General features: G+C 44.2%; 1 protein-coding gene across 2 annotated transcripts in view; it reads right to left on the bottom strand.

Annotated features, from left to right (window-relative positions):
- plppr1 (phospholipid phosphatase related 1) overlaps positions 1–22652 on the bottom strand; it is a 51057-nt gene extending 28405 nt beyond the window's left edge. Inside the window, exons 1-2 of one of the 2 annotated variants that reach the window (XM_086187638.1) lie at positions 22331–22652; positions 5597–5706 (exon numbers count right to left, since the gene is read on the bottom strand). In XM_086187638.1, the coding sequence (XP_086043764.1) occupies positions 5597–5656 (60 nt within the window). In that variant the 5' untranslated portion in view covers positions 5657–5706; positions 22331–22652. The remainder of the gene's footprint in view (positions 1–5596; positions 5707–22330) is intronic. The other variant, XM_086187639.1, reaches the window with a different exon arrangement.
- Between the last annotated feature and the right edge of the window lie 599 nt (positions 22653–23251).

The following is a 23251-nucleotide window of genomic DNA, read 5'->3' as shown; positions in this document are numbered from 1 at the left end:
CAAACAATCTTAGGGTGTCCGAATGGTGCCGCCGTGTTTAGGTTGTAGAAGTAGGCTGTAACGGTAGGTCGTAGCAGTAGGACGTACAGTAGGTTGCTACTTGGCAATTCGGACGGAGCCTTATAGATTCTCTTGTTTCTGAAGCCCCGCCTACTTTTTCACCACACCTGTTCAGCATCAGCCTCATCAGCCCTCCCTACTCTCTTCCTGCTCAGCTGTTCTCACTCCCACGATTAGCTCTCAGCCTGCTGTGGAGCGTCCCAATGCCGAACTACACCGATTGTTTGAAAGGGTTGAACACACTACAGCACAGAGCCTCGACGTGAATTTATGCTTCTGCAGGTGCAGACGACGCACCGAGGGCTGCCAGTTGCATCGTGCACGTCCAGAAAAACATCACAACGTCTGCAGAGGCCGCGGAGGTTTGTATGGTCTTAAGAACAGGTGGTCCGGATTCCTGGTCAAACATGTTGGTACGTTGTGTTTTGTGAATGAGCAAGTATTCCTAGCATGGATCAATTTGAGGCGGAGCAAGTGCAGCAGGTCTTAAAATACCAGCAACACTCAAAAGACTACAAAAAAGCAAAAAGAAATCACATGATGAACTCATGGAGGGAAACAGAGCTCTTCCTCCCTTCTCGAGCTCTTCCTCTTCATCCTCTATCTCTTCTACAGCTCCTTCATAGCCAATCTGGTAACAGCTGAAATCTAGCCAAAGAATATTTTCCTGAGAAATTTGTGGGTATCATACGCTAGCAGTAAATTTAAAGCTGTACGCATTGGGCCACTCGACTGTGAATGACGAGCATACACACGTGCACACACTGCTCGAGAATAACACCCTCCTCAGGGATTAGCACTGGTGCCTCACGAGTGAGAGGCACCGGCTAGCCCCGGATCTTGGTGTGGGGTTTGCTTGTTCTCCTCGAGTCTGCATGGGTTGGATTTTAGGTCACTGGATTCTCCTGACCAGGGTTTGAAAAATATGGTCCCCTAATGCTGCACCCACTCACATATCCTGCTCAGTAGAGGACAGGTAGAAATGCAAAAATGACCATAAAGCATTTGGAGGTGCATCACACTGCAGTGACACCCTCCACTCTGAACTGGTCCCATTTTGGAGGAGGAATCAGACATCAGGCTCTACGGTGCCTGGTTCTGTGGCGTGGGCATGCCTGCGCTACACCGTAGCAGCATAAACTGACAACTGCTTAGGGTCTTTAGCTCTTCCTCAGTCACAGTTTTCAGGTCAGTCCCGGGGCAGCTCATGTACTGACTGCATAACGACACGCAGCCTAAATGAATCACATCATGTCTACGTACACACAGGCTGCAGGTGCACATTCCTGGCTCGGTATTATTCACAGTAGATGAATATGAACAGTCTCAATATTTCTGATGTTCCAAACTGGTTGAAATGGTATAGAAGGCTGATTTTTTTTTTTTATCACCTTCACTCTCATCATAATCACGTAATCATCTTGTGAAGAGTGAAATAAGACACGAAATGATGAGATCTATCATGACACGTTGTAGCTTCCAGCCTGACCAAAAATTGCGTGTGTGAGTGTGTGTGTGTGTGTGTGTTTAAACCACAGGCATCACAGTTTTGCTTCCTGTCTAACAGTAGCTCAATTTCAGATCGCAGCTCTTATAAAAATGGATTGAATTATGAAATGCATTCCTTAGATAAAAGCCTTTTTTTTAAAGCCCACCCCCCCCCCCCCAGTCAAAACCACATTGTGTCAGTGCATCCAAGAGAAAAACACAGCGACATCAAAGAACCCTGGTCCCTGTGGAGCTGTATTGTTTTTAAAATAATGACATATGAGAATATGACTGAGGCTTAACATGGCTGCGTCTACATACGGGCGGAGGAGACATTATCTCGAAAACTGATCTTTAGCCAAGAGATTGGCTCTCTTCTTTACAGCCCACTGCTATTTTGAGAGGCTTTATCAGGCTTCAGCGAAGACAGCCAAGCAGGTTTTCTCCATTTTTGTTGACAAAGCCTGAAAAGTCTAGGTGGTACTAGTTAAGATTAATGAAAGCCCGGGGCTCAGCCTGTTACATAATCCCATCCGGGGGGAAGTACAGGATATATCCACTGCTTATTCTTCAGGGCTCATCTCTCCAGTTCTTCCTTTAATTACAGTCATTTCTCACAATTTTTGCAACCTCTCTCCTCCTTCCTTCCTTCCCACTTTATTATACTCTCCTCCAGGCATTAAGCAGCGATCAGGCACAGGGAGATTCCTTATATCATCCTTGTATCTTTACTGCACACCTTGTTGGGCTTGATTGTAGCCTGTATATCTTTAGGTGACTTTTGCCAAACCTGGGAAGTGAATGCTACTGGAAAAATCTATTCCAATTACAAAATCCATTTCACAATGTACCGTGATTGCTAAATGTCCTGCAGCTTTCTCAGTTCATACCTCAACATTTAGCTTTTCAAAAGCATGTTTCTCTTGATAGTCGATGACAAAGTTGCCACTACTGAGGTACGTGACGGATTAATGATATCAACTCAAACGCTGCATTACATGTATGATGCAAAAAGAGTGTTACATGTATTTGAGTCCTGTTTTAAGCAGCCTGCTCTTTTAGGACGTACGCGTATTATCCATCCTCCCCGGAGCCAGACGAGAAGATAGATCCCTTCTTCCTCTCTGTGTGCAGTGGGAACCCAGAGAGATCTGCTAACTGCTAGTTAGCTTAGCGCAGTGAATGGTAGTGGATTGGCTGGTTAGCAGATCTACTTTTCTCCAAAAACTTATTTTTTTCCTGCATAAATACAACTCTGGTTGTCCATAACATTCGTGATGAAATAAAAAAAATCATAGAATCGGACAAGTAATCAAAACTACATTCCTCTCTAATTTGATGCAGCACCGCAAAAGCAGCGTCGTAACTTCAGTAAGAATTTTTTTTTTTTTCCAACAACCAGCAGAGCAACCGCTATCGACGACACATTTGATGACCTCTGACGGAGGTACGCCACCACGAACCACCCACGAACATTGATTGCACAAAGCTAACAAGCAATCAGTTGGTCTCTGCGGGTCTCAGCTCCCTCATGCACAGACACACAAACACAGACACACACACACACACAGACATACACATGCACAGACACACACTTTTCCTCTCTAGCTCGCTCAAATAAGAATATTTCTCCAAAACGAGTGTGTTCCTTTAACTGCACATTGACCGCAGGCTATACGAGATCATGCACATCAGTTTTAATGCAAGGAAATAAAAAAAAAAAAGCAATCAGTGTGTTGCACCGCTGCCCCTCGCTGCCTCCTATATGATGACGTATTCACATGTCTCTGCTGTTTTATGTCTGAGGGGCTGTGGAGCCACAAGCAGAGGAAGAAAGACACATGAGAAAAAGAGCTGCATGGGCCTGCACGGGCGGGCGCCGTGGTCATCGTAGCAGCCTCGCTTGATTATAATAGAAGGACTTGTAGGTGCCTGGTGTATTTAAGCCGGTGATAGTAGAGTACTACAATTATATCCTACAGCCTCGCAGAGAGCTACAGTAGTAGTGAGAGGCGGATATTACTGCTGTGTTAATGTTATGCACTGGAATCCTCATCTTCTTCTTCCTCCTCTGTCTCTTTTTCTTCTTTCTCTCCCTCTCAGTCGGCTCATCCTGTTCTTATTATCAGCTTTTCATCTCCCTCAAGCAGCAGCAAAAGATGCTCTTGAGGTTACTAACTAAGGCGCCAAAGAAAAAGCAAGAAAGTTACATGACAAAATAAACAAAACCCCATAAATAAACATCCTGTCCATCACACAGCCGATGGCACTGAATCTCACAGCCCAGCTGCTCCAATCTCAATGCTTTGTCTGGGTCATGTGACAGCACTGTCCCTCCGCCATCCTCTGCTCGTGATAGGCATCGAGTGAATGTGAAAGAAACATAAGGGGAAGGGGAAAAAAGGAGCTGAGAAACTGTGAGATGGAGCGATGCTGAGGAGGATGAGGAAGGTGGAGTGGAGGAAGTGCTCCGGTGACACCGTGAGAAATAGGAAGAGATGAAGAAGGAGATTGGGGGTGGAAGGGGAGGGGGTACAAGAGAGAAATGAGGCGGCGAGGATGTGACACAGACATCAAAGAGGGAGTGAAAGAGAAAACAGGGATGGGCAGAGTGAGACAGGGAGATGAATAGGATGCCTTTGAGAGTTATCTGTGAAGAAATGGAGGGGTAACTGAAAATAGAGTGATGAAAAAGAAAGAAAGCTTCCTTCTCCATGAGCTGTTGGCGTGTGTCTCTCTCTCAGGAGCCAGCTGCTGTAAGATGGAGAAAATGTGCATGGTGGGATGCTGAGGCAGTGATGGAAGCACCAATAACAGAAACAACTGAGTTATTAACACAGAGGAACAGCGCCGGGTGAAAATTTAATATTTCATCGTGTTTTTCATTGGCGTCATGCATCATGTCCTCGCGGTTCCTACTTCCTGCATAGTCACATCGGTAAAACTGCTGCATAGGGAATAGAAAGAGTCTAAATCCGCTCTCAAATCTGTATCAGGCTCAAAAATCCAATATCAGTCAGGCCTACTTTCAGTCAACATGAGGTACTCTTCACGTCTCGGTAGGTGCATTTGTTTCAGAACCCAGCAGTTACAGAAAACATCTCAGCACATACAAAACTGCTCGAATTGCACATACACATATTACAAAAATGGCAACGAATTTCACAGTGTTCCTTCAGCCAACAGGGTACAAAAATGGCAAAATACTGCATAACCACAAAAAAATACTGCAGAAATCTTGTGTAAAATGAAAAAGATAAATAGTTGCCTAAGTGGAGATAAAGTTTAAGCCTCTACCTCAACAACACAAAGCTTTGTTTGAAGTATTGATCCCGGACTAACTGGGGGAGTCTTGAGTTGATGCCCCAGAAGTTAAAAGAAGAAGCAGAACAAGCACGGGATTCTTATGTAAGTGCAACACAGCAACAGGTAGACATGAAGCTCTCCCAAAAGCAAGGTAGAACATTAGGAATACGAGGGGAAATGCTCATACACACGAGTGGAACCTCAAGTGTCTAACACCCAGACCTCTCACCATATATGACAGCTGAGCCAAGCATCATATTAATCTGGGCAGTGTAACAGGACAGGAGGCTGTCAGAAAATATGAGTAAGACTCAAAGGTCAGTTGAGGAGAAGGCATGAGATCAGATGAACAAAAAGAGACAGTAAACTCATCTAACGCTGCTATTCCTCGGGGTAGTAGGGCCGTGTGTGTGCGTGCGTGCGTGTGTGTGTGTGTGTGTGTGTGTTAGAAGGTGAGGAAGAGAGGAAAGATGAAGCAAAAGCGAGGAGGAATGTGAGGCATCCTGAGACATCTCTCTGATTAAGGCTTTCAGCTGACATGGTAATTAAATATGGAGGAGCAACACAATCTGTACACACACAATCTGTACACACACACTCTCATCCAAACACACTCCAGTTGGCTGTGTATAATTTACCAGAGAAGCTCATTTGCTAATGGTTAAATTGTAACACACAGAGAAACAATCCTAAATCTGGGATTAAAATGGACACACACACACACATTTACAAAACCTCTCACCTCTACAAAGATGAAACATGGGATGATGGAGTAGCTGCGCAGGGTGTTGTTGGACGCCATTTTTTCCCCTGTCAGGAGACCTCTCCTCTCAGGATTCAGGGCTCTTCACTCTGAAAAAGATGAGAATCCATCACGTCAGCCATCATTTTATCTGATAAAGACACAAATGCACCACAACTGTGAACATCTACAGTATCCTGGTGGCATCAGGACAATGGATGAGAACCACTCTTCATAATGGATCTGCCTACAGTTACGCATCCTTTCTCAAACCCACTTTAAAAAGTTTGTCTTCCTGATGTTTGTAGATGAGGGCTTTCCTTTTTTCTTCTTTTTTTTTTTTTTAAACGTTCAATGTCATCAACAACAACATCAAAGAAGAAGAAGCTGTTGTCAAAATAGCCCTGAAGTGTCATACGTCAGGCTTGAATACACACTGTAGCACAAGCAGCATGGAGAACAGTGACGGAGTTACTGGTGCCATCAGTGTCCACTGGAGCTCCGGCCAAATCTCTGACCTAATAATCCATAAAGTTGTTCCCACGGCAGAATAAATCCAGGTGTTGGTGTGCTGGTAATTTAGTTGTGTGGGCCAGTGGGAATAGAGATAACTGCACGTCATGATACATCATAAACAAGACTCCACAACAAGTGAGGTGATACGTTCAGTGCTACAGCGAACTATTAACTGCTTACAGATGAGCAACATTTGTCGAGCGTTTTGTGAAGGTGACTGGAAAATCCAAGCGCCTGCTGCTGCTAATCCTGGGTCTCAGCAGCACAGATGAACGAACACAACAGCTTAAGTGTCTTTTTCGCCGAGCAAATTGCTCCTGGGGAATCCCGGCAGCAGCTGGGAGATCCGGTCCCGCAGTCACGCCCTGGGTCTACCCCTGGGTCTCCTCTCTGCTGCCTAAAAAAAACCTCCACAGGGAGGTAAACTAGAGTCTCTCTGAGTAGCTACTGCAAACAGCTCCAGAGAAAAGTACCTGGTGACTTCCCGTAGCTGGGGTCACGCTGGTGACAAACAGCCATGAAAGTGAATTATTCCTGGGTACAGAGTAGCACACACATCACTGCACAGCCTTCCGAGAGAGGTGAATGTTGCAGACGAGCGGATGGCGCTTATTTATGGAGACCTGTCCAGGCTGAGTCCCATGATCACATCCATAACCAGGGGCTACGGGAGAGGAAGGGATATCCAAAATAACACTGAAGAAGGGATTCATTCTAGTGATCCTGGACCCTTGGAAGGCCTTGAAACTCTCAGCCTGGACAAAGAAACAACAGCGATACTTCAACACTCAGAACAGCGCTCTTCCTTCAACCGACGTGTTGCTCAGTTGCACCGCTGGCCTGTGACACAACAGACAAGATGGTTGAGGTCATGGGATTGTGTGGGCGGCATGGCTCAGGGGTACAGCTGCTGTCTAGCAACCGAAGGGTCGCTGGTTCGATCCTCGACCCCGGTGACCATGTCAAAGTGTCCTTGAGCAAGATACTGAACCCATAATTGCTCCTGATGAGTAGGTTGGCGCCTTGCATGGCAGCCTCCACCATCAGTGTGTGAGTGTGTGTGTGAATGGGTGAATGAGACGACACTGTAAAGCGCTTTGAGTACCGCTAAGGAAGAAAAGCGCTGTATAAAATTGAGTCCATTTACAACAGCTTGACACGTTAAGGACATTTCCTATGTCCCATCAACGCATTTGTAACTTTGCTTGTTTGGTCCCCTTTGACTTCACTTGTGAGACTGCACTTCACTTTACAACTAAGTTTTGATAGCCGTACACAGTCACCATAGTGACAGGCAGCACAATATTTATAATCCTGTGATTCCCCAACCCTCTGTTCTCACTGGGCAACGACCTTGATGTCAAGAGTCGTTTCTAAAGACTTCCTTTGAGAAGGAAGCGAACTACGTCACAGAAAGTGCTGGGAATCATTAAGTTCTCTTCGTTTTATTTCAGTCCTCAATAAACACAAGGCTCAATCTTACAAAACCTTGACGAGTCAAACAAGTTCCAAGCTTGTTTTTGTTCGCATGAGACTGATTTGCGGACTTCATAATGTCATCTTTGCGGGGTTTGCAGCTTTCCGATGAAGTCACTTCACAATGTTCCCGAGGCAACAGGAGGAAAATGACTGCTCGTGTGAAGTAAACATTTTTCAACTTTTTGTGACTTTACTAGCATTAGTCACAAAATAGTAGTCAATCTTAGCATCTGAAACATGAACGTTGAAGCATTTCTGGTTAGACTTAAATCTCAGTTTGAACTCTGACTGTATTTGGAAGCTTGTAAACCTTTTGTCTATTTCTCCAACGATCCCAATCATTATTATTATTTCAACAAATAACAAATCATTCCAAGTGTTGTTTTTTTTAGATCTTTTATGAAAAAAGAGTTTTCGTATTAGATAACATGCATCTTAAAAGAGGCAGTCCCTCCAGAAAATCTCAATTCCGTGATTCCACAGATGAACGCGAAATCAGCCAAACTCCACTGAATATGCCGAGGGTTGCTTAACCACAAAATTCCCACACTTTCATCACCAAAGTGTGTTGTTTCATTACAAAAAGTTGACAAAATGTTGGATTTTTCATGGATTGAGGAGCCGCTATTTCCTAGAGGTGACTTCATTCCGTGATGCTACGCGACACGTCACTGCCTCGTTTGCGCATTCACGTGAAAACAAGTACTACACTCACATTCACACCGTATTCTGATGAAGGTCCATATTCTGGTTAAGGTAATATTTCAAATAAGGTGTTTATATGTACAGCAGCTGTGGGAAAAATTCCCATTCACGTGTTAGTTGGTTTAATCTGAATAAACCAATCTTAATGTGTGGGAAGTAGCACCTGCAATGAGCCACTTCTGGTTGGTCGCTAGGCAACCGCGCTAAACGTCCGGTTCACATAGGTTGTACTAAACTTATTCATTAACAAAAACACCAAGGCATCACAGTAAAGACACCCGACAAATAGTCTCAACTGCAGTATGGTTGTAATGCAATTGAGGATGTCAAAACCCTGGGTCGTCATGGCAACATGTAAATACATTGTTCTTATCAGCAGCCACACAATTGTATAAAACTGTGCAAGGGGCATTTTCAGGTCAACATAAAGTGCAATTTTCACACCAAATCACAAATCTTGCCATTTCCTGCAAAACAGAAAAACAACAACAAAAATTTGTTTCAAATTTTAAGAAAAGCCGCCGCAAAATCAAGCATTTCGGGCTGCAACAATCAGTGAAAAAGCTCAGCAGAATCCTGGAGAGTCTTTTTATGACCTGAGCACCGAAGCGCCAGGTATGAACACTCTGATCAGGTTGTAGTTCTTTAGGATTCAGCTAACCTTGACAGCCTCGACGGCAACACCCAACAGTTCCGTTGACAGGGGAGAAACCTATCAAAACTCTCAAACCAATTTTAAATCCAGCTCTTCAATCTCGCTGAGTCATTGGAGGCAGGCAGACAGTGACGCTGATGAGGTCTAATCAGTCCCTAAGTGCCTGTCCCGTCTCATTTAACACCAAATCCAGGCTAATCAAGCTGACATAAGATGGCAACAGTCTGACCGCCAGTATCACAGCTGTCACAGCGCCTCATTCACTGGGATAAAACGGTTCGAGGGGAACAAACATCTGTTGATGTTTGCGTACCAAACACCAACAGTTACACATCGGCGGTGCCACGTGCCACGTCACGCATTTTGACACCTGCGCAAGTGTCACAATCTTCTTTAAAAATAAAAAAAGAGGCTGAGCAATGACATGAATCAAAGACACTTCGGGGGGGGGGGGGGGGGACTGTCGAGTGAGGTTGTTTTCCATGAGATGGATGGTTTCTCAGTTCAGTGAAACTGCAAGCACCCACCTCAAAGTCTTACACGCCACGTAAATTTAATTGCTTTATGTAATTCCTTGAAAAAGGCACCGAGAGACATTCATGCGATTTGTCTCAGTAGCAGGCTAATCGGCCTCCGCTGACACTGTGCCTTCTCCTACCATGGCAGGTAGGAAGAGTATCAGAGGATTAAAGTAGTCGTGGCTGCAATGTGGTTAAAAAAGCCTCCAAAATTCACAAACCATGCTAATATACTGATACATGCCTAGTTCTCTCAGATATGTTTTCTCTCTGCAATTCAATTATTCAGAGTCTCTGCGTCTTGCTCCACTGAACCATGATTTCATCAAGCCAGTCAAATGGAAACAGTATCAGTAACTGACTGTGATACTCTCTCTCTCTCTCTCTCTCTCTCATTTTTCTCGGATTTTGATTACGTTTTTAGTAACCTCACCGATGAAACTCCCGCATTTTTGCCAAGAATCGGAAATCCTCTCATCAGAATCTGAACGAATGCAGACGTAAGATAACGAGGCAGCTGTTGGTTCTGTTTTTGTTACAGCGACTCATTTGTGTAACACCTTTGTAAGTTATTAACTCACTGAAGCGTGTCACTATTTTGAATCAGTGGTTGTTACGTGTAAAGCTTTTCAGTGACACTTTCAGCCAAAATGTATCTCTTGCTTTTCAACAACTCACAAATGTTTTGAACTTGAGCTTTTTTCACTGCTGAATTACTTCTTCATGACTCCAGGATGCCACGCATAGTTAGCTTGAAGCTAATCATGGCTGACAACAGCCAAACTGTCCAGAGTCATTTGTTTACAAAGTCTCCAGCTTTTTACCTCTTATTCCTTATTAAAAACGTATGGTGTTTTTTTTCCTGCCAAACATGTACCTTTTTATGCCTCTTTCTATTAGGCCACTTCTATCTGTTAATTGTACCCATCCATCATCCATCCATCCATCCATTTTCTGTACCGCTCATCTGTTAAGGGTCATGTGTGTGTGTATGTGTATGTGTGTGTGTGTGTGTGTGTGTGGGGGGGGGGGGGGGGGGCTGGAGCCTATCCCAGCTGACATTGTGTGAGTGGTGGGGTTCACCCTGGACGGGTCACCAGTCCATTCCAGGGCCATCAGGAGCAATTAGGAGTTCGGTATCTTGCTCAAGGGTACTTGGACATGGTCATGGGGGAGGTGAGGTTGAACCAGCGACCCTTCAGTTGCTAGACAGCCTCTCGAACTCTGAGCCATGCTGCCCCCCCTATTAACTGTGCTTTTAATTTAATTTATGTTTTTCTTTTTTCATTGTTCTCATCTGAAATAAATATTACCATCAATCATTACTTCTGTGTATTTCTGCAGCAGGATAAAGAGTTTGGCGTCCAGGCTCCGGCCTCTTCACCCCCACAACTGTTAAATTATTAATTATATACACATAAGGTGGGTGCTGGGGTGGTGGTTGCTGAGTCGGTGGTGGGTGGTGGTGGTTGCTGGGGTAGTGGTGGTTGCTGGGTCGGTGGTTGGGCTTATAAGCGGCAACGATGCTGATTGAAATGCGGTTCACTGACAAGCAGAGGGAGAGCTGGGCCGCCCAATTAGGAGGGAGTGTTCAGTGAGGATGCTGAGAGTGAGGAGCATCAGATGTGAGGAGCTGATCAGGTCGAGTTCTCTTCCCGCACCAGCTTCAGTTTAGCTCCAGTTTAACTCCAGTCGAGCACCGTAGTGAGGTGACAACATGAACATGGAAACGCTTGAGAATGAGACTGTGCTGCCTGAGCTGCTTCTTTATCCGGCTCTGTGGGCAATGGTGTGGAGGGAATAGAGGAAAAAAATGGCTGTGTGACAGTTGGACTGTGAGCTCAGACTGGGGGCTGTGTGACAGATGATTCAAGTCGGGGCACTGAAGAGGCCTGCACTCATTTTCAAAGAGTTTACATTACATTGATTCATTTCTCACCCGCTCTAACAACCTCTGAGCAGTCGGACCCCGGTACAGTCGAGTCTGAACACAATTTCTCCTTTTCTCAAACCTCAGGACATCGCATTTTGAAAAGATGCTCTGAAGATCAAAACCAAGAACCGTTTTCCTTCCGACGCCGAGAGCTGGTTAATTGCAGTCAGATGAAAGGTGATCAGATAGTCTTCCCAGGGGCGAGCTCAACAAACGTGCAGCCTACAGGCCTTGTCGGGTTTCATCAGTTTCATCCTCTCCACTCAGCTGAGCTCTGATGACTTTGTCTAGACGTCACGGCTTCACTCTCTCAGAAAGGGCAGAAGCCGATTGTGAAATATTGTGTGCAGGAATATCAGCGTGGCCATCTCCCGGTCTCCAGCCGAGTCGTCCCGCCGAACTGTCACGATGACAGAGCTGGTGGTTGAGGTGGGGGTCAGTCACTGGGCATGAAAAAAATGTATTGCCTCTATTATCAGTGCCAGTGTGTTGGTGACTTGGCCCTCTAGCCTTCACGCTTTCTGTGCACACTCGGAGGATAATTGTGGTATTTTTAAACCTGGAAGCGAGAGCTGTCCTCAGACAGATGATGGCTGGAGCCCGGAGAGCCTTCATGTCAAGAAAAGCTCAGACTTGCAAAAGTTTCCTGGTTTTCCTTTTGAGAACGAGAATCTGCGTGGATTCTCTTCTGGGAAAAAGATGAGAAATGCTGACGCTGTTGTACTGCTGCTGTTTATGAACATTTTAAACATCTTTGACATGAGATTGTAGATGACTATTACTTATCCGTACTTGAAATACGAAGCACACTTTTTGGACGAAGTATCGCTTTAAGGCGTTTCTCTGGACATTCTGAGATGGATCTAGTCGACCCGACAGCATGATCAGCCCTCCATCAAGGTTGGTGAAAATTAGCGTCATAAATTTTACATGAATCCTGCCGATCCTACCAAAAGAACAGGCATGAAGAAAAAAATATCAATCCAAAATATCATTAATACCCATATTCACTTAATGGTTTTAGACAAAATTTTAAAGCGCAAAGCAGCTTGTGAGAATGTTAACAGACCCCTTGCCTGCGTATAAAAACAAACCAAATTAATATATGAACAGTTTTATGAGGAGTTATATAACTGCCTAATTCTGCTTGTTTTCCTTTATCGAGCATGCATATTGAAGTGCTTCAAGCTAAATTGTCTGGAATGAGAAAACGAGATAAAAATAAAAGATATTTTGCTGGGAAAAACGCCAACTCAGCATGTGTCCAAATATCCCCAACATATTTATTTTGTTGGCGTTCGTGTAGTTAATGGCTACAGTGAAGACATCAGAGGTTGTAGAAACTGAAAATACCTCTGCTGATGCTTTTTTTTCCTCAACAATTGTTCCAATATTATTTTTGACTTTCCATGAAATTATAACTGAAAAAAAAAACATCAACAGTGGTCAAGGGGTAAACACGATTTTCCATCCATCCATCCATTTTCTATACTGCTCATATGTTAAGGGCCACGTGGGGGCTGGATCCTATCAAGGCTGGCATTGAGCAAAAGGCGGGGTTCAACCTTGATGGGTCACAAGTCTGCCGCAGGTAAACATGAATCTGCATTTCATATCTGCAACTTACACACACACACACACACACACACACACACACACACACACACACACACACACACACACACACACACACACACACAGGTTTGCGTAGCTCTCCTTATTAGGACATTCCATTGACTTCCATTCATGTGAACATCCTAACCCAAGCCCTAATCTTAATCCTAACCCTAACCAGTTGATGCCTAACCTCAGCCTCAAGCTAACTGCAGTTTACACCTTCACTCTAACTTTGACCAGATGTTCATAAATGAAGTTCTGCCGCATCAGGACCGGTCTTTGGTCCTAATGAGGACTAGGAGTCCTGATAAGGTTAGTGGTTATATCAGAGAAGGTCTCCAAAAGATAACAAAAACCAAGCACGCACACACACACACACACACACACACACTCACACACACACTTAGGCGCAGTACTGTCCCATGGATACCCGTCCTGCCAAAACAGCATCTTTGTTGCTATAAATATTCTTTTTCATACTTCCCTTGTGGTTTTCCTCGAAATTATTTAATTATTTGAGAATCTTTTATTTTTCTCACCCCTTGGAAAACAACAAAGGTTTCTCACAAAAATCTAGCTGATAATTCAGTCTGTCTGTGCACCTACGGCGCATTAGTGCTTCTTTCATCTCTACGTACCTTAAGAGCAGCCCTGTGTGAGGAGATAGGATGCAGTCTTCAACTGAACCACAATGCAAGTGTGCACACGTACATCCATGTACATCCTGCGCGTTAACATGAAATAACACTGTCATCTTCCCGCTCACATCTCCCCCCTCGGAGCTGAATGTCAAGACAGGACTTGCAGCGAGTGGAGAGAAAGTGATTGCAGAGTGAGAAATAGAAAGAGACAGAGGAGATAACGTGAAGCGGAAATAATGAGAAGATGTTTAATTCGGAAGAGGGAGAACTTTTGCTACCTCTTCTGGGAAATGCTCATAGTAGATCTATGTTTCGTTTGCAAGCGACGTCATGTAAGTAGTTTCATGACACAGCAGCTAAAGTTCACACCACACCGCAGATCAAACCTGTCTAAAGATACATTTTCAAACCGAAGAGGAACACTGATGGCAGCAGATATAACTGATGTGATAATCACCAGAACTGGTGTTCCATACAGGACTGGAAGAAATCAACATTGTTGAAATGTTCAATTATGAAATATTATAGTACAACAACAATGGCAACCTTTTGCTTCGGTTCCATTCGACAGGTTTTGAGTTGTGACCGGCGGTGGCTTGATGTCTATTAGGGTTAGCGTGACGCTTCGCTCCAGCTGCTATTTTCTGACACGGGTGAGCTTGAACAAACAGATAGCGGCTACATATTTCCCAGTACGCGTGTAAGAGTGGTCGACAACCAAGGAAAGCTCATCTACGTCAGGCGAACTTCAGGCGATTATAATGAAGGTCACCCAACAAGCTACAGAAACAGGTTATTTAGAGGGAAACCACATTTTTGTCCAACTTGGATCTTATTTTCTGTACATTTTTTTTCCTACACGAGTGAAGCAATTAACAAATTCTGAAATCGCTCCAGTAAGGAGCAAGAACAGATCTGCCTGAAGCCCCGGTGCTCGCGATAATGTGCTCCGATGGGGCCACTGGTCACCCGTAAATTATTGATGGTAGCAGGTTGCCCCAGTGGATGACATCACAACAACTGAAAGACTTACTTAAATTGCTGCTAGTGCTCTCATATTAACAGGAAAACTTGAAGCCAGCGTCCTCTGTCTACATTTGTTTTCCACCAAAGTGGTCACCGCCATCAGCATCTCCCTCGATCAAAAAAGGATGATGATGACGATGAACCAGTTCCCCTGGACAGTTTTACCGTCAGTATGAGTCTTCTGGATAAATTGTGGGGTGCATTCATCTCTATTTAGGGCTCTGGGGTGCACTAATTCTTAGTCGTCTGAATTGAACTTTATGCATCATCACTAGTAAACTACACAGTAAACAAGGCGCATCATTTCATAAAATTTTAAACCTATAATATAAAACTATTCCATGGAAATCCATTGCTGCATTACCATGACTGCGATTTTCAGGGCTCACCAACATCTCACGACCTTTTACCCCAGTGAGATAAAGACAACATGTGTTTACTCCGATAAGGGACCCTATTCTACACACTGCAAGCAAAAACACACTCATGAGATTTTTTGGGGGGGCTTTAAACAAAGAAGGAATCCTTCATCACTGTTGTTATTTGATAACTGTGAACAAAACAAGTTGTATTTGTATGTCAAAAATGACTTTGGGCCCCTGAATCCTGAGATCAGTGTGGTTCCTACTAGCTCTGATAGAAAATAACAGCTGAATGTGAGGAATATTCTGGGAAGCACCTCTTTGTCTCTTATAGTAAAAGACAGTTCCTGTACTAAACAATGACATACAGAGGACGAAAAGAATGTCAGAGGCAAGTAAGCTAGGATCAGTCACAGCGTCAAGTCAAGAGTGAAGCAAGAACAGGGTTTTAGAAAACAATCGGAAACTTCACACAATACAAAAAAACCTTCCCTGGAGAGAGAGGGAGACAGACAGAGACAGACAGACAGACAGAGAGAGACAGCAGACATGAAGAAGCTAGGAGAGCTGGGGAGAAATCTGTCTCTTCAGAAGCTGCACCCCTCACACGTACAGTCTTCTAACAAGTATCAAGGGTGTGTCTGTGCTGCTGGCCCGAGTTGAACACTCAACTCTTCATGCTGATGAAGCTGAGAAGTCTTGAAACTCTTCATCTCAGCTGAGATCGTTTCATCCTCAGGTTTTATTCTCTTTTGTTCATTTCGCAGCTTTGCACCAACTGCAAATGTGTTTTCTTCACATAAAAAAGATCTCTTTTGAATTAAGGCAGCAAATACAGCAGGGTGACACTTTACTTTTGAAACTTTTTTAAAGGAACACAAAAACACACCCACCTATAGAACGATGCGCCTGTCTGGTGCAGTACTGAACACCTTCTATACTGGATATTCAAACAGCAGTAACAACATGTCCATATTTATGTATCTATATGTGTCCTTATCTTTTTTAACCTTTCAATCCAATGTTGCCTGTTTACTTATTTATTACTGTGTATTTGTTGATGTTTCTAATTGACCGTCTGCTTTTGCTCTCCAACACTGTGCCTTTTCCATTCGCGGGGCTAATAAAAGATTATCTCATCTCATTGTCCATCCTCCCCAGAGCCAGACAGGAAGATAAATAGCCTTCTCTCCTGTGTATGAGGGAGCTGAGACCCACGGAGACCAGCTGGCAGCCAGGTAGCTTAGCGCAATGAGTGGTAGTGGATCGATAGTGTTAGCATTCCTCCATCCAGCATGTTTAACAATTGTATTTAATGTGATAGTACATTCGATAAAGAGAAGAGCTACAAAGAAAAGCTATTTTTTTCCTTGGAATGTTCACACGATACTCATTGTGTGAGTGTATTTTGTCTTTCTTGTACTCATAAATAGGTGTCTTGTGTACTCAAAGACTATTTATTCGCCATTTCTTTGTAACTCCAGAATGTAGACGGAGCCAGCCACACATGTTTAGCTCAAAGCTGATAGCAACTGACACTCCCAGGTTCACTCTCGTTCAAAGTAGAGCTAAAGAGACCAGCTGGAGCATTCAGTTGAACCAAATCACCCCCGCTCATCTCCACTCGTTTACGTTAGCAAAAAATAGTTTATTTTCAGCTCAAATCAAAGTGTTTGTGTATTACTGAGCATTCGGAATACTGGATGATGCGCTGGAGAGTTTGTAAATGTCAGTTTTAGGGGGGGTGTTGTTGTTGCTAGCCATTAGCTTCAAGGCAAATATACAATATAATATGTTTTTTCTACAGAATCACAAAGAAGTGATGCAGGAGGGAGGGAATAAGACTATTGTGTTTACATTAAAGATTAAATAAATCAAAGCCTGAGTCTCGCAGGTTGTGTTACTAGGCAGAGGCTGTGAATAATATTTCCCATCCCATGATTGAGGTGTTTTGACTTTTTTAGCCAATCAAAGCTTTGGTCCGACTTGACAGTTGGCTGACTCGGACTCATGCCTAAATACCTACTCCAATACGTGACATGTATTCATGTATTCTGGATCTTTTCACGTATGCAGTGAGTTGATCCAGTAGGAATGGTGGTATTTGCTCTGCATACAAACAAATATCATTAGTAAACAACTGCAAATGCTTCAGGTACATTTGCATATGTATAAATGTAAATTTTTAAGTTGGGAAAATGCATTTCCTCGAGCGCTCCAAGGCCTTTATGTGTGTGTGTGTGTGTGCACGCGCGCGCGCACGTGTGTGTGTGTGTGTGTGTGTTGCAGTGAATGCTGAACGATGCTGGTTAAATTCTACTGTAACATCTCCAGATTTCACTCTAAATTTAGATCAAACAAACTTTTGATCCCTGACTGTTCAGCTTTTTTTGGGGGGGGGGGGGGGGGGGCGGCTCAATAACGATCAGAACATCTCTGCGCCGTCCTCCTCCTGACCCAGCCGAAGATTAAATGAGAATCATTTCTCATCCTACCGGACAACATTGCCTCTCATCGTCTTTGCATTCATTCATCAGTAGCAGTCAAAAACCCTTCAGTGGCCATGAGGGATGGACGGAATAATAATCCTTCACTGTAAATCAATAAAGTTTGCATTCTGCAGATTTCCTGCTGATGTCACTGTGATACCGTCAGTTCAAATGACATCATGAGTCACAAAACATGGCAACAGACTCTACAACTCTTTGATGGAATTGCACCACACTTCTAATCGGTCTTTTCCTCAACTAAATCTCAAATCCTGTTTAAAACAATGGTAAATTAATGGGCTTTTTAACTTTGTCCATCGTCATATTTTAAGTTTAAAATCATTCAAATCCAAATCCTTTTCTTTTAGTTTAAATGGACACTGGTTCAGACGCTTGGCTGCCTTCCATTTAGCAGGGTCCTGTGATTGTGCACACTGCCTCATTGTCATTGCTAACAGGGACACAGGATTGGAATGATTGGAGCCATCACGTAACATCAAATTCCTAATCAGCAACATCCGCCACCCTGCAGCCATCTTGGTGACTAGACTCTGCTCCTCTCTGGTCTACGAGGATTGGGAGGGATCCCTCACTCTACGGACGCTGTGATGTAAAAACCAGAAGGGAACCACATAACATCAGTGTCAAAAAATCCAAGCGCACCAGTTCGACACGTAAAACAAAGTGACATGGAAAACAGAGGAAAAACACATGAAGAGACTTATCATGAAGGCCCGGTGCGGAGAACTCATGGATGTAGTCGATACAAGTCAATAAGTCAAGTCAATAAAAATGCAGGTCAAAGTGCAGTACAGGTATTCAGGCGATGCAGTCAGGACTTAGCGAGCAGCTGAGCGCTGCTGCTGGGATGAAGGATGAACGCCTCTTCGTGTCTGCGTGGATACACAACAAAACGTCTTCGCCCAAGACACAGCCAGCGTGTTGCATCTCGCATCTTCTGTGCCACCACGCCATAATACAGCACGTGGCAGACACGGCTGAGGCTGTGCATAGGACTAAGGATGCTGTGTGGTTGAGAAAAGTAGTCCCCAAAGAAAACGGCTGTCTGACGGAAAGGCGGAGCGCCAAAAATTTTAAAAGTATAACCTGAAGGGAAGGTGAAGGGACTTTTACACTTTAGTTTGGTGGACTGGTAAGTGGCTAAAAGGCTTCAGGAGAGTTTTAGACTCTTTTTTTAACCCAACCATAACTTTTCTTTCACACAGTGCTCCTTGTACCTAAACTCAGTGTCTGAGTGACACGAAAAAAAATTAGAATTGAATTGAATTGTGTCGAAACGCACAAGCTAACACATTACATTTGGGAAATGTTGCACAACCTGGCGTGAGGACATCATCACAACACAGGTGACCTGATATGGAGACTCGATACCAAGAGCAGCGGCTGTTTTTTTTTGGGGGGGGGGGGGGGGATTGATGGACGTGCGCCATACAACCACAATCTTTGGAGCTTTAGATTTAGCTATTTTGGTCATAAAACAACTCTGTTAAATCCACTGATTGTTTTTTGACTTAATCTGTCATCACTAGTAGCACTCAAGGCTTCTCGTTTCAACACAACGGCAACTAAAATTCCCTCTGAAGACATTAAAAGACACTTAAGTTCACCGCGACGTCTGCAGGTGAGGTGGGATGATGCATACAAGATGATTACAAAACTGTACCATCTTTCTAGTGTTCTGACTCTCCAGACTCCAACAAATAAAACAGCTTTCTCAAATTACGATGACAAAACCAACACAACCGGGGCTCTCAGCCAGCAGGCGTGTTTGGCGGGAATAAGTGTTTCTCCATTAACTTCCCCACTAATTATATACAAGAGCCTGATTGAGACGCGCGTGCCACATTCTGGCGTGCTTTAAAACATCATTTTAAGCCAATAGCGTAGCACTTTCCCCTCAAATGAATCAAGAATCCTTGTAAATATTGATGTAGAGCCACATTAGCTGCCATGCTACAGTCTGGCTACAGGCCAAGCATCCTCCTGATGTGCTGCCACTTCCTCTTACATCATTTGTTTACATCAGCCGTCTGAAATGAAGGGGTGGGGGTGCTTCTCTCTCCTCAGGGCCGATCATTCCCCTGAGACGTGTCCGTGACAGATCTATTACCCAATCAGGGCACCCCCACTGCACAAATAACACCGCCCCCACATCTAGAGGTAATCAAATACCTGCTATCAGTAGACTCGTGTGTGTGTGTGTGTGTGTGTGTGTGTGTGTGTGTGTGTGTGTGTGTGTGTGTGTGTGTGTGTGAGATCAATAAGCCTGTCTCCAGTGTGGGAGATGTGTTAGATCAGGGATCAGAGGTCAGTCCTTCCGGCAGTCTCATTACCAATCATCTGTCTGGTGTTCTTTAGCTACTGGTGTACTTTTACTGGTTTAATTGGTAAATATCTTTGTGCTAACCATAGCTGGTTGTGTGTGTTTGTGTGAGTGACAGATAAGCAGCAACAAAACCTCCAGTTTCCCTAACTGCTCCATCGCTGATGTCTAGGAGGCCTGTTGGATTCCTCTCACATGTTTTGACGCATCACTTCCTGTGTGTGAGGAGGGAATCAGCTGAGTTTCATTTTTGGCAAATCTATGGCAACATCTCATGGGACGCTATCAACTCTCTGGCTGTCCCACCGCCGGAGATTTAAGAGGATAAGTTGAGCATATTTTCTGCAGTACAATCTCAGTGGGTGCAGGTTCGCTGCTAAAGACGAGCTCGCCGGTCTGCAGGTCCACTAAATCACAACAGCAGCTCTCGGGACGCGGAGACTCTCCGTCCTAGAGGATCGCATCATGCTGGGTTCCAGATTGCACGTCAGAAGCACCCAACACGCTAACTTCCACTGATCTAACACACACACACACACAACCGGCTGTGTTTCTTTTATCTTTTTTGCACAGTAAATTAGTATGTACACATTTTAGCATTGTATTTTGTATCTGCATCATCACTATGAGAGCATAATTTCATGATTTAATATTAATTCCACGACATTTTAGACAAGGATGAAGTGGATACATCAGTATCCCTATCAGTTATTGCTATAAATCAGTTATAAAATATCAACATACAGGTACTGGCAGAAAATCCAACATCATTTTTTAATGACAATATTTTAGTATTCAAAAGATATTTGAATATTTTTTGGCCAATAGTTGATATTTTTGATAGCATTATTACTTTACTATGGATGGAAATTAGCAATCTGGCTAACCCCAGCGTGTTGGCGTCTTAAATTTCATGCTGATGTTCATTAACGGCCTTTGTCCAAATCCAATAAACAAACAAATAATTCGACATGAGACAAATCACAATAAATACTCGTGTGTCTCCAGCCACACAGACTAATGACTCACAATGATCACATGAACAAAATGTGACTCACACGTGAATCCCGTTGATGAGAGTTTATTAGATTATCGATGACAAAAACATTCCATCATGAGGAACTGCTGTCACCTTTTTACGATTATTGTTGCTGCAAATCCTGCTTCTGCGACCGTGGCACTAATGACATCACAGGCAGGCGTCACTGGGTTACTACCAAGGGTGATGATGTAATGATGACCTCCCTCACTGCCGTGTGTTCTGATTGGTTTAAAGTGAAACAACTTTAAACAACAGTTTGCACTGAGTTTTATATGCATGCGTGTTAGTGAGCATGCGCACACGCAGGCACACACACGCACAGACACACACACAATCTCTCTCTCACATGAACAGCATGGTGGGTGTATGCCAAGGGGCGTCTTGCATCGCCACTGACAGCCACGTAAAGGTTCACCTGATGCCCGGCCAGCTGCCATCTGTCTGCTGAATAATACCTTTAGCCTTACACACACACACACACACACAACACACACACACGTACATCCTGGCTCCTGTGACAAATAGCTGATAGAAGAATTGCATGCATTTTTCAAGCCAAAAGCAGCAGTAAAAAAAAGAAAGTATTACTGTGCGTCTCAGTGAATGTCAGCAGGCAGGAAATCAGTCTGCAAATGAGCAGCATTCAAGAAGCATAAAGCTGCAGCTGGTGATGATTTATGACATTATGTGAGATAAAGAAAGAGCCCCCCCCCCCCATAATGTCCCTACTAAGGCTTCACGCTCCTGTTAATAAGCCTGTTAAAAGGAGATGATAGCACATGCACTGGATTCATGTCAAGGTTACCGATACAGCTCATCAAGGCTCCCCAACATTGGCGTTTCAGGAGGGGGGGGGGGGGGGGGTTCGAGCCTCTGATGTTGGGGGGCGGGGACTTCCTGATCCACATTTCTTTAAATGTATATATAAATATGTATATGTATTTGTGTGTGCGTGTGTGTGTGTGTGTGTGTGTGTGTGTGTGTGTGTATGTGTACAGGACGGATCTGCTCGGCGAGTCTCCTCCATCCCTCACGCCGACGAGGACCGCGCGGATTTAGAATAACAATAAGAGGCGTGAATGCGCGCGTGAACTGTTGCCGGTGGAGACAGGTGTCCATCTACACATCCGCTATCCCCCAACAAACACACACACACACACACGCCAGCTCAAGCCCCCTTGTGCTCCGTGTGTGCCGGGCGAAAGCTGCGTTATGACGGCGGGCTCCCGTTCCTCGCACCCACGAATACTCGCGACTTGCTGAAGACCCGAACTTGCCTCAGCAACAGACAATAGCTACAACCCGTCCCTCTCCCTCCTGCCCCCACAGCATCTGCAGGCGTCTCTCTCTCTCTCTCTCACACACACACACACACACACACACACACACGCACACGCACACACTTACCGCGACGGGATGAGGCGATATTCCTGGGAAAAGCAGACTCCATGAGAGACAATGAGGACGGAGAGGAGAAAGGAGCACTCCCTCTACTCGTAGTACTACTACTCCATCGGGCTCAGCGACGCCAGCAGCCAGCGCTCCCTCCCTCCCTCACTCCTCCGTCGGTTTGTGATGGGGATCACGCAGCGTGCTGGAGGAGGAGGAGGAGGATGGATGCTGGGCTTCTGAGGAGGGCGGAGACAAGGAGACGCGTAGTCAGGTCCAATGAAGCGGACTTAACCGTGTGTGTGCAGGGACCTTGTGTTACAGGCGGGAGGACCGTCTAGCCTGCATATTCACGGCCAGGCGGATCCTATAGCAACGCTCCCCTCTCACCTATATGGAGGACCGGTGACGCCGGAGCAAACCAGGAAAAACACTCCACAGTGAATCTCAATTATGGAATAAAAAGTAGAAATGTTAAAATAAAAACTACAAAATATTTATAGATAAAGCCTAAACGTCACAAGTGTTAAATTGATAAGTCATACTTTGATTTTAAGGTGGAAATGAAAGAATCATACAGTGAAGAGATTCCAAAGTCGAGATTATGAGATAAAGATGTGCAAGTGTGTTTAAAAAAAGTCAAAATGATTGAAAAGTCAAAACATAATGATAATTATTAGTGATAATTAAGAGTTTAAAAATCATGATAAAAAATATCAGTTAAAGGAAAAAGTTAAAAATGTGAAATAATTATTATTTATGAGATAGAGTCAAGGTTATGAGCTAAATGTTGATCCGAGATGAAGAAATAAAAGTTACATCATAACTGCGAAATAGACACTGAAGTTAAGGAATCAAATCGTGATTATGTGTTGGGATCAGATCCTGGATATACTGCCGCTAGAGGAAGAAAGAGGTACTGCAAGACATGTACAGACT

The sequence above is a fragment of the Aulostomus chinensis genome, chromosome 19 (assembly GCF_037954235.1).
Source record: "Aulostomus chinensis isolate RoL2024-O1b breed Wild chromosome 19, RoL_Achi_v1.0, whole genome shotgun sequence".
NCBI lineage: Eukaryota > Metazoa > Chordata > Actinopteri > Syngnathiformes > Aulostomidae > Aulostomus > Aulostomus chinensis.
This window is presented reverse-complemented; position numbering and strand designations above follow the sequence as displayed.